A 14,787-nucleotide genomic window follows, 5' to 3' on the forward strand; every position below is an offset into this window, starting at 1 on the left:
AATAAACACAACTCTATGTGCAACCATCATTTTAAAAGGCACAAATTGGCAGCAAAACTTTTACAACACAAAAGAGGAAATAGTCTTTTGAAAACATCTGTAATGCAGACACCTCATTGAGACGAAATGGAGACGATGGAGGGGGATGTCCACACAGTTTAGTTCAGAAACGAAAGTAATGAGAACATAATTCAGTTTATATTATAAACAAATGACACACAACATACAATAGTAATCACACAGACAGAACTGTGGAGAAGATTTGACAATTATACTTTTTGGTGACACCTGTTGGTAGTTTGTAGTAGCTGCCTGAGGTGACTTTGACTCATTGAACTACTGACTCATTATTACCTCCAGTGTGATATGACACATTCAGCTGCATCTGAAATACATATTCCTGAGTCACAGGAATCTAAATCAATCCCCTTAAATCATTCTTGTGTTTCTGATTCTGAAAATATTCTATTTCTAAGTAAATTATATAATCTTATATTTAGATTTGAATTTCTAATCTAACTTCATTTGAGTATGGATTCAATTATCTAGTGCTGTGTGACATAATTCCAGTTATAATCACTTGCCTTGTCTTGATTAACAATTGAATCATATTTTTGCATTTTTGATTCCTGGAAACAAGAAATCGTATTTGATGTAATTTGTAATTATAGACCGTGGGCTGCTTATCATTGGGCTTATATTGAACCGCTCTGGGCTCTCCCCTGAGACCTGTTTGCCTTGGGAGACCCTACCAGGGGCTACTGCCCCAGACAACACAGCTCCCAGGATCACTGAGACACTCAAACTCCTCCACCACGGGTTGCACCACGTTAAGGTGGCGATTCGTGGAGGAGCGATTTCAACACGGATTTGTAGTTCACAATGTAGCATTATGAGTCCGGACGCATCAATAGTGAGTTTACTGCATCCAGTAGTCTCTGGCCCCACTGGTAGATACATTTCCTGTGGTACTATAGAAAAACCTGTACGTTACGGCCACGTTTCCAGAATATTAGCATCGACTTGGTACCAAAGTATTTTATTACACATAGTAACAGCAACTCCAACAACAATGGCAAACAGCCCACATGACTGTATGTGTTTGCAAACCAATCTGTTCTCGTGAAATTGATAAAGAGACAAAAAGGGGAAATGAAAGAAATCTAATGAAAATAAAACATTGAAATAAACAGTTTTGTTCCATTGTGCTTTAGAGATTTCTTTGAAACTAGAGGGTGAGAAGAGGAAAGCCACAGTGCTTCTCAGCATGAGTAAAACACCTTTCCTGTTCCTCTTCACACATTTAAGATGTGTTGCTGCAGGTTGAAAGTTGTCACACCACAGTCACACCAGTGCTAATCTGTATGTACGCAGAAAAGAAGAGGGGTCAAGTTCTGAGATGTACGAATACATTTTTTAATTCTCAGTTGAAGAAATTGAACTTTTTATAATAGAACATTGTGAATGCAACAATGACTGACGGTGACATGAGGAAGTAAGCGGTCAATATTTCTCAATCTGAAACATCATAAGAAAAGAACAGACTAATCCAGAAAGTTAAGTTTGTAAAGATCGGAAACACAAGTTCCCCACTCTGTTGTGCTCTTCCTCATTTTTAGTGCTGCAAATAAAAATGATCAAATCATTCATTTCTAATAAAGAGAAGAACGTCCTGTAGCTCATTGGACCGTGAAACATAATGATCTTTGTATCAATATAATGTTTAATATTTTGTATACTTTATGAAGGTATTGGAAAACTAAAGCACTTTGATTGATGTCAACCCACAGTGCAGGTGCAATAACCAACCATGCATTGGTTACATGCAGTAGTGCAGGGCAAAGGATATGAACCCTGAGCAGGTAATTGTATTCTTTGGAGCACAATGCTACCAGGAATTGAGCAAAGCAGGATAACATGTTTACCAAAGAAGTAAAACACTATGATGAGTTTCAAAATGTATTCGTTAGGGAGTACTACAGCTTTTTGAGGATGTGGCTCATGGGTCCTTGACACGGCACATAACTACATGACTCAAAGAGGAGAACATGTGCAGGTTCAATCAGGGTACTTTGTCACCCCCTTGTGGTCCTCTATGGACATTTAGAATTTAGCTGCACAGTGACGGGGGTCTAACAAGCCATATCTCTACTAAAAGAAAACAAATACAACAAAACAATGTACAAAATAATTGTATAATCCACAAAGACTTCAAGTAAATCCAGCAGGAATGTCCATGTCATCATTCTGGCTTTCACAGAGTCTAACAGGCTTCTTTCACTCGTCATGTTCATCTCTTCGGCTTCTGAAAAACCTCCGTTTGACCTATTGGTGGTGCTGTGGCTTCTTTGGCAGTTGCAGCACACTGTACAGAGTGTCAACGTGCTCTTCCTCATCCAGGGGGACATACTTTGACCTCGACGTCTCTTGTGTCGTCTTGTGTCGTTCCGTATCTACGCCGCCATCACTCTTGCCCAGAGATGAAGTCGCAGTTGGTAAAACGTTGTAGACAGTATCGACTTCCTGACTTCGCTGGGACCCCAACTCCTCTCCTGGGCTGCTGGTTGGGCTGCTGGTCTGGCAGGGCTGTGTGGCATCCACGTTCTCATAACAGGCCTCAGCCTGACTGGAAGAGGAAGTAGAGACGCTCGACACAGATTGTGGCTTTGCCTCCACCTGCTGGCTTTGTGTTATCCGAGCAGCAGGTGTCTCTGCCTAGAAATAATGCAGTAAAATGTGTTTTCAACAATGTCACGTACTATCACAAGACATCTCCACTAAACAAAAACTCTGTTTCACATCTTGAAGAAAGGTTTGAGTTGTAAAAAATTACCTGATGCTGATTATATTCTGTTGAAAAACGCCCCTTTACCACACAGACAGCAAAGGCACAGAAGGACACACACATTGCAATGACTGTTACTATTATTATAACAGTGGGTGATTCTGGTGTCTCTTCATGTTCAGGATTAGGTTTTCTCAAGCCTGGAAACACATGGAAACACATGTTAGCAGATAGCACCGCAACCAACTGGATTATTATAACGATGGAGGTGGTTGCCTAAAAACATGCAAGAAAGAAAGAAAGAACTGAATATATATTTACTGGATTTCAAGTGTTCGGCTGTCATTGTGAGCAATAAATAAATAAATCATCACATGACACTTACACGTTGCCTCTGTGCTTTCATACACTTTGCTTGTGCTGACGTGGTTGTTGCCTCTGCAGACAATGGATCTGTTGTCAGTGAATATGGTGATGTTGACCTTCCTGAGTGATCTCTGAGATGTGCTGCAACCCTCTCCATCACAGAAGGACCACACCCACTCATCCCTGATGGAGCAGTTGACTGTGATGTTGCACAGTCCAGCAGACAGGTTGGAGCTGCGTCCTGACATCCTCATGACAGGTCTGGGAACAGTTTCTGCAACCACCGGTCCAAGCAGATCCATTAAAGGCATTAGGCTGTTTGCTGGCACCCTCTGGTGGCAACTAGAGAGACTCAACATAATTCATACTCAACATAAAGTGCACAAATCCACTCTACGGGTTTTCCTCCATTGAAGGGAAGGCTTTCCTAACAAGTGCTGCACTTGGTGGATTTCTGCCGTTCAAAGGTTTAATATATAATAGTCGTAGAATATATAATCGGCAGTTGGTGTGTGCTGTGTTGCATGAACATGTGCGCCTAAACGCCGCCTGGCCCACCGTCTTGTACTGCGAGTACAACGCCTGATGACACGAGTAAAATGTAAAGAAATAACGTTATTGTATTTTATATACATGTTATCAATTCTTTTCCGCACTTCATCAAAAACAAAAGCTCAAACAGAACATATTATTACATCACAATACACCTGAGAACATGAATGCCACGAATACTGATAAAAGCAAATAATCTAAACCAGGAAGTGTAAAAATCAAAATGAATCATTAAATTGAGAAAAGGGATGTCTGATAAAATAGTCCTGGGAAAAGTTGTGTGAGAGGAGATTATTTAAAATACTATTATTTTATAAAAAATATATTTGAATGAATTAAAAACAGACGATCTACCGTGGTGTGAATAATATTTAGTACATCACAAACACAGCTTAACGTGAAGACTGTTTAAAACTCACCTTCAACAATGAGCTCGTGGATCTCCTTTAACTCTTTGTCCTGAGGATTGAAGAATGAGAATGTGTAGATGCCACTGTCTGTCTCAATGAGGTTGTTGATACACAAGGAGTGGTTACTTGGATCATAATCCACTTTGTCTTTGTACTTGGGTCTGATGTTTTTCTCCAAAACAATAGCTTCCTTATTAAAAAGCCACGTAGCTTGTTGATATGGTGGTGATTCTTCAACTTGTAAACACATTGAACCGTTTTTCACCCGGTAATGCGTCGTTGGTTGGTCCTTTGCTGTGATCCCTGACAGGAAACAAAACATGATATAAGAAGAAATTTATATGAAGCAATCATATAAATATCCTATACATGTCATGAGCATTGATGGGTTTTATTCTTTTGCAAGAGGAACTTGCAAAAGAACTTTATAACTCCAAAAATAAATACATTTCCTTAACCTACTGCATATGTAAAATAGGACTTTACTGCATTAAACAGTATTACAGCCGGTTTCTTCAGACTCGTATAGGTACAAATAGATCAACTGGTTCTGACATTTAAACATGCAAATGGTAATACATTTTTTATTCATTTTACCTGCAATCATCCAACAGCTCAGAAGAAGAAGAAGCAGCATCTTCAATCTCCTCAAAGTTCTTGAGAAACTCTTTAGATCATGTAAAGTATGTTTCCTGTTGACGAGCAGCAGCACTGAGAGCAGGTGGCTTCCTTCAGAGGCACGGAAGTGGAACGCAGCAACACATGCTGTGGTTCAATTCATTTGAGTTCAACCCACACATAGCCGACAACCAAGCATCGTAAAATGAATCTGCTCTGTTTGTTCACAGTCTTATCTGTGAATAAACAGAGCAGATTTATTTAATATGAATTTTTTGTGTGGTGTGAACACGGCATTATTGAGTGGCGTAATAATCGCGCGACACAACGAATCGATAATGAAATTCTTTGCCAACTCTTTTAATAATCGATTTTTATCGATTTTATCGAATCGTTGTTGCAGCCCTATCTAGCACTATTGAAAACTAGCATTCTACTTAAATGTAATATCATGAATATAATTACTATTGCATGTAAAGTTGGAAAATACAAAAAAAACACAGACCGTAATCTTTTAAGATCAGCTGAATTAAAATTGCATGTTCTTTTTTCTGATCCAGACAGACATAAAAAGAGTTATAGTTTGAAATGCAATGCATTAGCTATCTATCTGCAGAACAAACCACGCAGAAGTGCAGCGCTAACATTGTTTGCAGAATAGGTAGCTATTGCTTTGTCTGCTGTAATGCATGAAACGCTACAAAACCTATCTGCACACGTCACCATCAGTCAGTTCAGATGTGGTCTCATACCGGCTGAAAATATCCTGTGTTAAAATGTACCAGAGGTTGTAGCCTGGACAAATAGTTGTAGCCTGGACAGTTGTAGCCTGGACAAATAGCAAATAAAAGGATTTCTTTAGCAATGTTGTTCTCGCATGCAAATTTGATCAACAGCTTATTAACCAGGCAACCCTCTGCAGGGCTGGACATTAGCTCTTGCCCGGGGCAAGTAAAGTCAAATCTGTGTTGAAATCAACAGGAGAGCTAGTCGAAGTTAGCCGTTAGCAGCCGGTGGGAATGTATTCATGTAAAATTGAGTGAGGAGAAACTTGAATAAATTACATCTTAGCAATGTTTCATCCTGGAAAAAAATGTTAAAACATTTTTACTTCATGAAGTAACCGATGTAAAATGTCTGGTACTCTTATTTCTAGTGCACCAATGCCTTTATTTTATTAATAATAAACTCAACCAACCCCGTGTTTAAGATGCCGTGGACTGAGTTTACTAATGAAGGGAACTTTGAGGTTTATTACTCAAAGTAGCTACTACAAGGTTTAACTAATTAAAGGGGAATTATTACACACTGCCAACTAAAATTACTTCTCATAATATCTTCTTTTAAAAAACTGAACCCGAACAATATTGTAAAAGGAAAATGGTTGCAGTCTACTGTTGACGTAATATGAAAAACAATTATTTAACCCCCAGTTTATATGAATGTAACAAATAAGGTCCCTTAAAAACAAAAACAGACTCCTTTACAGTGAGTATTATTACTCAAACATAAATAAACTTCACCAATTGGCAAAACAAAGGAAAACTAAACTATCAATACACTTGCAAATGAGACAAGTTGTCCTTGTTGAACCAACAGATACTTATTATTAAACTAAACACTCAACATACAACTAGTTACACTGTAGCTACACGAGTACACACATTCACAAGTAAAAACGTGCTGCAGGTTAGCATGCTTCACAGCGACAGTACAACCCTCTTCACTGAAACAGAGTAAAGAAAGTTAAACTTACACTTACGTTTCGATCCTCAGGAGGGAGTTTCTTACAGTTACACGAGCTACTAGGCTAGCTGATGCTAGTCATACACATCCTTGTCGCTCCTCGGCGCGTCGGCCCGCCCTCCATGCGTCTCTTCCTCACCTGGTGCCAATCACGAGAGGTGTCCCTCACTGGCCACCGTATTGACCAACGAAAACGAAGAGTTGAAACTAAAGGTGTAATCTGTGTTTCTTATTTTAGTTATCCTGAAATATTCTCCTCTGGTATTAGATAGAACAGAATTAACATTTATTTTATTTTTTTTATTATATAATTTTAATCAACTCTGAGTTATTTGTTGATTCTTAGTTGTTTTACCTACTTTATTTAGATGACTGTAATCAATTAGCCGATAGATAGATAGATAGATAGATAGATAGATAGATAGATAGATAGATAGATAGCTAGATAGATAGATAGATACCTATGATTATTATTAAAAATATCTGCAACATATTTCTAGGCCAACCTTCTAACGTAGTTTTCACATTTCGTTAAACAAACTTGTGCATTAGTTTACTAAATTACTGGTCCTCTCAATATTGGTTAATCCTAATCTAAAAACAAGTGAAATTAAATTAATTTAAAGCTTCATACAATGTAATACTCTATAGTTCATAGATGATGATTTTAAAAAACATGTTGGTGATGTTTTAGCTCTTTCATCTTCGATAATCTATATTCCACTATGGAGGCATTTCAAACAGCATCATCTTGTTTCATGCACACACACATAGACATGTTGTAAATGACAGGCTACATTTATTAAAACAGCCACTTAGAAAGTGCTTACTTATCAAGTTAGACCAATGTGAGTGATCCATAGTATACAGAAGGCTTTACAGTATAAACAAGCACAACCTCTCAGCAGACATTGATTCTGAAATATTTTCAGTTCTTTTCAATAGTTTCCATTGGGCTTGTCTGGAGCAGCAGATGATTTCATTTTGAACAGTGGCACTTAATCTCTGCCAAGTAGAGATGCATATTACTGATTTTTAATAACATGCGTCGTTGGCCATTCAAACAAAAACAATTTTAAGAATAGAAAAAGGTCTTCGTAATCTTTGTGTAACAAGCATTTCTGATGTCCCTTATTCCTTAATTAAAAAATTCAGATGTCTCATTTTTGGTCCTCGAGGAACAAGTTCCCCAATTTGATTTAATTTTGATGCGTCTGTCGCCATTTCAATGTAGAATAAAAGGAGGAAAATATAGTTTTTTATCCAAATGTATGTACTTATCCAATACAATAGACACACATTGGGACTTTCATAAGCAATGTTTGGAGGAAATGACGGCAGTAAAAAGACGGGAACATTGTACTTAAAAGAAATAACATTGTGCATCAACAATATGGGATATTGAAAATGCAGAGTGGTGTATCAAATGTCAGGACAGAGATTTATGAATAATGTAGGAAAAACATACTTTTATACACTGTACAGAGGTACATTATCACACACATACTGTACATGACGTTTAAGAGAGTTCACAAAAAGGCTCATACAAACACAATTTAACTCATTTTCAGGCATAACAACGCACACTCACACTCACACACCCCAAACATAACAACAAGATTTAACCATTTATTACAGTGCATTAAGTATAAGAGTTAGTTCAGTTATTCCCATTGTGTGAAATGCCACGTTTCTGTCAAGTTAAAGTGCTTTTAGTAATATTACTAAATATATTTTCCCCAATAAACAAGAAAAGACATTCATGTGAAAGAGCTGAATACTTTCAGGGGCAACAAGTAATGATGCTGTTAAAGACTATTGGGTGCATAAAATATTATAAAATCCCTCATTAAAAACATAATGTGGTTCCAGTATTTTCGCCACCTTTTGCAGGTATTTTGTTAATTTAAAAAAAACAAAAAAAAAACAGTACTGTGATTCAGTGATTAACAAGACGTTTAACTACACTGAAACAAATCACATCAAGTCAATTTGTCTGTAGTTGAGTTCTTATTTTCTTAGAACAGAAATAGAAATCAACTTTTTCCATTTCTGAAATCAGGTTCACTTTTCGTATTCCTTCTCGGTTCAAGGAAAAGTTCATTTCTAGAAAAGTCTTGAAATAGGTTGATTTCTATTGGAATTAGATTTAGTTATTACTAAAACCCTATAGGGCTAAATTATAGACAGAAACGACCCGATAAGATGAAGGCTTTTGCAGTGTTTGAGCATCCTCCAGTTACAGTAAATCAAGTCCTTTCCAAGGAAAATGAATATAAGTGTCTCTACGGATGACTTGCTGTACATTTGTACATGTTGGGTTTGTAACTTGCTCCCTTTGAAGTGACACAGATATGTTCAGTAGGCCTATATAGTCCACAGTCTTGTGGTTCCAGGTGTCTCTCTCTCATATCCGCAGGCAGAGGGTTTTGTGTACAAGTGGGGGAGGTGTTTTTGTGAGCAGCTTCTTTCTTTTCGTCCTGCTTTTATCTTTTATCAGTTTCACATCAGCTTTCCGTTACCACTTCCTGTTTCTTTTCCCTCAGACATTACTAATACGCACACTGAGAGGGCTGCGCCCCCTTTCTCGCCCCTTCTCCCCCCCCCTGTAGCTCTCCTCCAGTCGCATCTTCTCTGGGTCCGTCCCAGCCTCCTTGCCTCTGTGGCCACGGGACGCCTGCGACGGCGGGCTCGGTGGCAAGGCCTGCTTGAAGACCGGTGGGGTTTTGGTTTTGGCCACTTTGTCAAAGAAGGTGAAATCGGCCACATATTTCCCCGAGGGGGACAGGGAGACGACGGGGGGGAACTCGTAGCCCCAGAGGATCTCATCCGGAAGGTAGGATGTTCGGACCTGACAGGTGGCGGAGGTCGGCTCAACCGTGGCGCTCATGATCACTAGCAGCTCAAAGTCAGCCACGTCCGGGTCTGTCCAGCCACCACCTGAAGGACAGAGGAAACCTGGGGTTTAACGGCAATCTTAAAAAACTACCATTTTCCTAAGCAAGCCACATGTTGATGAGAATACAGTTGCTGGGCAGAAGCCATTAAAATGAGCTAAAAAGCTCCATACAGCTAAAGGGGAACTGTGAGGGGCGGTGAAGTGAGCCTTTAACATTATCATTGCAGTTATGTGATCTATTGTATAAAGACAGTCATGTATGTGGAGAAGGAAAGACACACACACACGAACAAGCGCACACATCCTGAAATTTCCAAAACATAAAAACTCCCCACTTACTGACTGATTCTAAAAACACTTGACTGGATCTCACACACAAACACACACACTTACAGTCATTCCCGCATGTTGAACACACAAACAAAGTAGAAACTGCCACCTGTTGGACACATTACAATCATAAATGTCACATATATTTAAAACCCACAAACCCAAGCACACAAAAGGACACACTAGAAGACTCGTGCACTCAAACAAGCACACACCTGCATCAACAGGCCGCACTCAGAATGCCGACTCTGTCATCTGTCTAAACAGTCCTTCCCCCTAACCCAGACCCAGTGACGCTCCCACCAGGGAAAAAAACACCAGGTTTCGCAACCGCTCGTACTCCCTGCGACAAACTTGGTAGAGGGATTCTCTTTATTGGGCGGGTGCAAAGGGCTCCAACTGCATTGATGTAGTGATCTTAACCAGCTGCATGGCTAGGGATGCTGCTGCTGCTGCTGCTGCTGCTGCTGCTGCTGCATGGGTTAACATGAAACATGGCGCAGACATTCATGCATTCAAGTCCATCCACTTTTCTCAACCGACAAGCACCTTTCTTTGCACCTCTCTTTGTCATCAGCCACAACGGGGTTTCGTGATCTTTCTCACTTTGAATGAGTCAGCGATGGTGTTTCCCACAGTGTGCACACACACACACTTAAATGTTACCCATCAGCCTTGCGTGGTACAGTGTATAGACATGGTCAAGAGGAATGTGCTGATGTTCCAGCTCAGTGGTTTGGACTCTCCTATAGACCGTCTCCACAGTGTCCTGCCCTCCTGATTCAATGACTCACAGTCACATAATGCCATAAAGATTCACACACTGTTGCACTGGAAGCCAGTTTTCATTGTTCTTATGGGAGCAGTTTCCTGCTGAAGATCCCTTAAATCTGCTACATGTTGAGAACATAAAGCAGGCTTAGCAGGAAGCTTTAAAGCTCTGTTCAAAGAACCAGTGGGCACAAAAGCGTGCTCAGTCATGAGTATCATCATGGAAGTATGCCCAAGACTTTTTAAAATGTCCGTAAGAGACCCATTCATCCACGATCTATTCGTAGTTATCATGCAATCAAGAACACGATGAGCTATAAATCCCATTGAAGTTACCATTTCTTACCATTTTTTAAGAAATAAAGATGTCAGTGTGTTCTGTGTAACACATACGGCACATTTGCGTCAATAAGTGGTTCTTACAGCTGCAAGTCAAAGTCAGCATCGGCAGCACCTTTAAGGTCCCAAGATAATAAGGTGTTTGTGTTATTCTTTATGCCACTTTTTATGTGATGGGTGGTTTTACGGGCCAGATGAAACAACACTGGGGACCTGGCAACAAAAACCGACTACCGTTACAGCAGGTATTTAGAACAGGGATTACTGTAGTACTATGGACAGTATCATGTGTAATTTAATCCCTTAAATATGTCTCCAGTTGAAATTACTGCTGAAGGGGGGGTAATGACGGCTAAAACAAAACATAAGGGAATGAAAGTTGAAGTTAAATGGCAGAGCAAAAAGGTATATAGGACATAAGGAAAGGAAAGGAACTGATAACGTACAAAATCAGGTGTGTCAAGTGAGGCCAAGGAAATAAGAAGTCCGGAGTGTGAGTGTAAATAACGTCGCAATCACAGTCCATCAGTACCGATGCCTTTGTGGTTTCCAGTGCTGAGAGGTCTGCGCTGCTGTAAGTGGATCTGGGCAGGCCTCGTGTCAGCACCCCGGACTGTACAGCATTGTGCTCTAATGAGGGGTGTCTCTGCCGGTCTCTCTCACACACATTCCAGCCAAAGAAATCGTCTCCTCCGGTGCCAAACCGGCCCAACTCTGGACACTTAGAGGCAGCCAAGAACGCAGCACATGACCGTAAATACCAATACACCTACATACTGAATGTACATACAGTTATTCTCAACAGACATACGAAGGTTTTGTTTCAAATAAAGACATTTCTTAAAACATATAACGCCTTTTGCCAATGATTGCTTACGATTATCGAAAAAGTTTTCTTCTTGATATTTGTGGATCAAACCAAGCAGCAACCTCCTGTGCCACTTGAAGCTGGCTTCAAAAGTGAGTCAATCCCCATAGACCCCCATGTGAAGATGCCCGACTTTACAGCAGAAATAAACAAGTTTACAATCTGGTACAAAAAAACGGATTTTTATAATTTATAATTAGGCGTCGCCACAAACCTTCACAAACCTATGGGTGACGTCGCGGAGACTACGTCCCTATTTTAAACAAGTCTGTTGTATCAGACCTGCCACGCAACTTGACATCGTAGAGCCACGGCCTACCTTTTGCTGCCCAGGCCCTGAGGGGGCTGTTGTCGTCGATGATGTGGTAGAAAGTCAGGGGGATGATGAGGAAGGGGCTGTCGCTGGACGTGTCCACCTGGAAAGGCACGTTGCGCTGGTCCAGCCGCACCGTCTCGCCCTCCTTGGTCAGCGACGTCTGAAGCAACTTCCCCGTCACCTGGGAGCCAAGATGGAGTCAGTAAATGTAGCCAAGAGGTTGCAGAAGGCATCCTGTAACCAAAAGGCTCCAGGGTTAATACCCGCACCGGCCAATATCTTCATCAAAGGCGATGTGTCCTTGAGCATGGCAAATTCCTCCCAATCAGGTTATTAAGCAAGCACTCTACTAGACATTATAGCAGTCCCTTTAAAAGAGCTTATGGTTCTCATGAAGGCTTTTCTAGTCATTTCCTTTATTGCATGGGCTTCCAGGTACGACTGTACGTCAGGGGGTTCATACCCATCATGGGATTGCATCCAAACAAATGCTGTGCAGAGCAAGTGGAATCAATAATAAAGCTCTTCAAACGCATTAACAAAGATACAAGACAGACATCAAACAGTAGCCCTCTCAGGTTGTGAGGCACAAAATGAATCATACCCATGAATCATACCCAAAAGCGACTTGCATACCTGGCATCCTAACAGCAGGCTTTTGCGCATGTTGGCCACTCGGATCATGAGGCAGGGCCGACCCTCGTGATTTGACACGACAGCGTGTTGACTAAACTTCACTGTCTCGCCTCTCTTCTTGGGACGAGCGACCTACAAGAGGAGGGGAAACACGTCACAGTTAGTAGAAACGGTTCTTGTTACTACGTACTGGAAACTCTCCACATATAACCTTCAGTAATCATCTACAGGGGCCTCTGATTTCCTCTTTCTCTGTTCAAGATAAGTGAGGAGATAACCTTGTTTTTGACAGATAACAGTTACCTAGAAGTCGATTGCTGGAAACACTGACAGCTGTAGTGATACAGGATGGGTAAAGGAAGGACGTATTTAGGTGAGGGGGGTTTGAGGAACCAGCCGATGAACTACAACGTCCAACTAAGACACTTTGTTTTGGGTAAAAAAGACCAACAACTACACACGACTACCTTTGCAAGGAAAGTGCCGGTGATGAAGATCTCCATCACCATGGTGATGACCAGCTGAAAGATGAGCAGGACAATGGCGCCAGGACACTCCTCGGTGATGCACCGGAAGCCGTAGCCAATTGTGGTCTGAGACTCCAGAGAGAAGAGGAAGGCTCCCGTCAGGGTCTTCACCTCCATTACACATGGAGTATGGTTGGAGGGGGGGTCAAACTCTGGAGGAAGAGAGGAAGAATAAAGGATCTACGGTTTGGGGGTTTTAAACTAATTATCAAGGAACATTGTGTTCCCTGTTCTGCCAGATCTTTCTCACGCTCTTTCTGCAATGTAAAACTGTATGCCTGTGTGTCTTTCTTGTTAACTCATTCACAAAAAAAGTGCTTGTGCTTCATAAGTCCTTTTTTTTACAAACAGCCAGAGGACACGGATAAAGACAAAGCTCCATCGTGCTCCCTCGCTCCTCCTTACCCAGGAGATCTCCATGCACCAATGCCACCAGGTACCAAAGCACTCCAAACACGAACCAGGTCCCAGCGAAGGTGGCGGAGAAGAGGAAGAACTTGTAGCGCCACTGCATGTCTAGGAAAGTCGTCCAGAGGTCTCGGAGGTACAGCGCCCCTCGCCCGCTTACGTGCTCAATGCGTACATTACTCCGTCCGTCTTTCGAGAGGACGCGGCGCCTCCTCCGCAGAGCGCTGGGCCCTGCAGCTCCCGTTCCTGCACCAGCACCTCCGGTCCCACCCGTGGAGCCCAGCAGGGGCTTGGTGATGTCAGTCTGCGTCTGGGAGTGGCACACTTTCTGAGGGGAGGAGCCTTCAGAGGAGGGGGGAGTGGCTGAAGTCATGGCCGGTGCTACAGGGGGGGGTTGGAGACGGAGACAACAGGAGGTGAGGAGAAGAAGAAAAGTGGGTAAAGCCGTTGTGCAATAAAAAAAAAGAGAGGTGAGATGGCGAGAAGAAAAGGGCAAAGGTTGTATGGGCAGTGAGATTAAGTGAACAGCAGGTGAGTCGAAATGAAAAGGTGCAGGATGTGTGAAAAAGGACAAAAGAGAGAACATAGTGAACCACATGAATGAGAAAAGTGACAGAGTGGAACATTTGAGAAGAGAGGGAGATGACGATGAAGAGAGAAGAAGAGGAAGGGGATTAGAAGCACATTTTTCAACTGGACAGTGTTGTGGCTATCCACGGTGGTCCATTAAAGCCCACCCTTTTCCTTTCAATTGAGGCAGCTGGCCTTGTCAAAATAAAAGCCTCCTTTCAGCGTGAAGGCACAGCTGCTCTTTCACATTAAAAGCGTGATAGTGCCGACTCATTCGCGTGTCGGTTGCACAAGAGGGCTACTGAATTGAGATGAGGAGACACCAGTGACTGTTATTCCACATGAAACAGATGAGGAGAAGAGTCTTTAGATTTCAATCAAGGACGCCGAGGTCTTCTGCTGGACAACCCTCTTTCTATTTTACTGAAAGCTGTTTTCAGACACAAGTTCAACCCTTCATTTTCTCAACACTTCTGAGAGACTTAATTTATGCATCATTTGTGACAGGGAGATGTGCACAATTTTAGAGTCAGACAAAGCTTTTGAGAGGATGTCCGCTGTGGGGAACTGTACAAAAAAGTTGCCTGTTATGTAGTTTTGGGACTGTATTTCATGGTTTAGGCCCCTTAGCTCCACTTAAAGGAAA

General features: G+C 41.5%; 2 protein-coding genes across 2 annotated transcripts; both read right to left on the reverse strand.

The window, feature by feature from the left end:
* Positions 1-1,086: 1,086 nt before the first annotated feature.
* LOC306714344 (uncharacterized protein) lies at positions 1,087-4,766 on the reverse strand. The gene is made up of 5 exons (XM_079184349.1): positions 4,711-4,766; positions 4,123-4,416; positions 3,171-3,425; positions 2,834-2,985; positions 1,087-2,715 (listed from the first exon to the last, which is right to left on the reverse strand). Exons 1-5 carry the CDS (start codon positions 4,748-4,750, stop codon positions 2,326-2,328), a joined length of 1,131 nt encoding a protein of 376 aa, XP_079040475.1. The 5' UTR covers positions 4,751-4,766; the 3' UTR covers positions 1,087-2,325.
* A 4,253-nt stretch (positions 4,767-9,019) lies between these two features.
* kcnj10a (potassium inwardly rectifying channel subfamily J member 10a) lies at positions 9,020-13,944 on the reverse strand (the record flags this gene model as incomplete). The annotated part of the gene is made up of 5 exons (XM_079184487.1): positions 9,020-9,417; positions 12,004-12,181; positions 12,637-12,768; positions 13,104-13,315; positions 13,569-13,944. 5 exons carry the CDS (start codon positions 13,942-13,944, stop codon positions 9,020-9,022), a joined length of 1,296 nt encoding a protein of 431 aa, XP_079040613.1.
* Positions 13,945-14,787: the final 843 nt, after the last annotated feature.

This window comes from Pholis gunnellus, assembly GCF_910591455.1.
Source record: "Pholis gunnellus genome assembly, chromosome: 23".
In the NCBI taxonomy this organism is placed as follows: domain Eukaryota; kingdom Metazoa; phylum Chordata; class Actinopteri; order Perciformes; family Pholidae; genus Pholis; species Pholis gunnellus.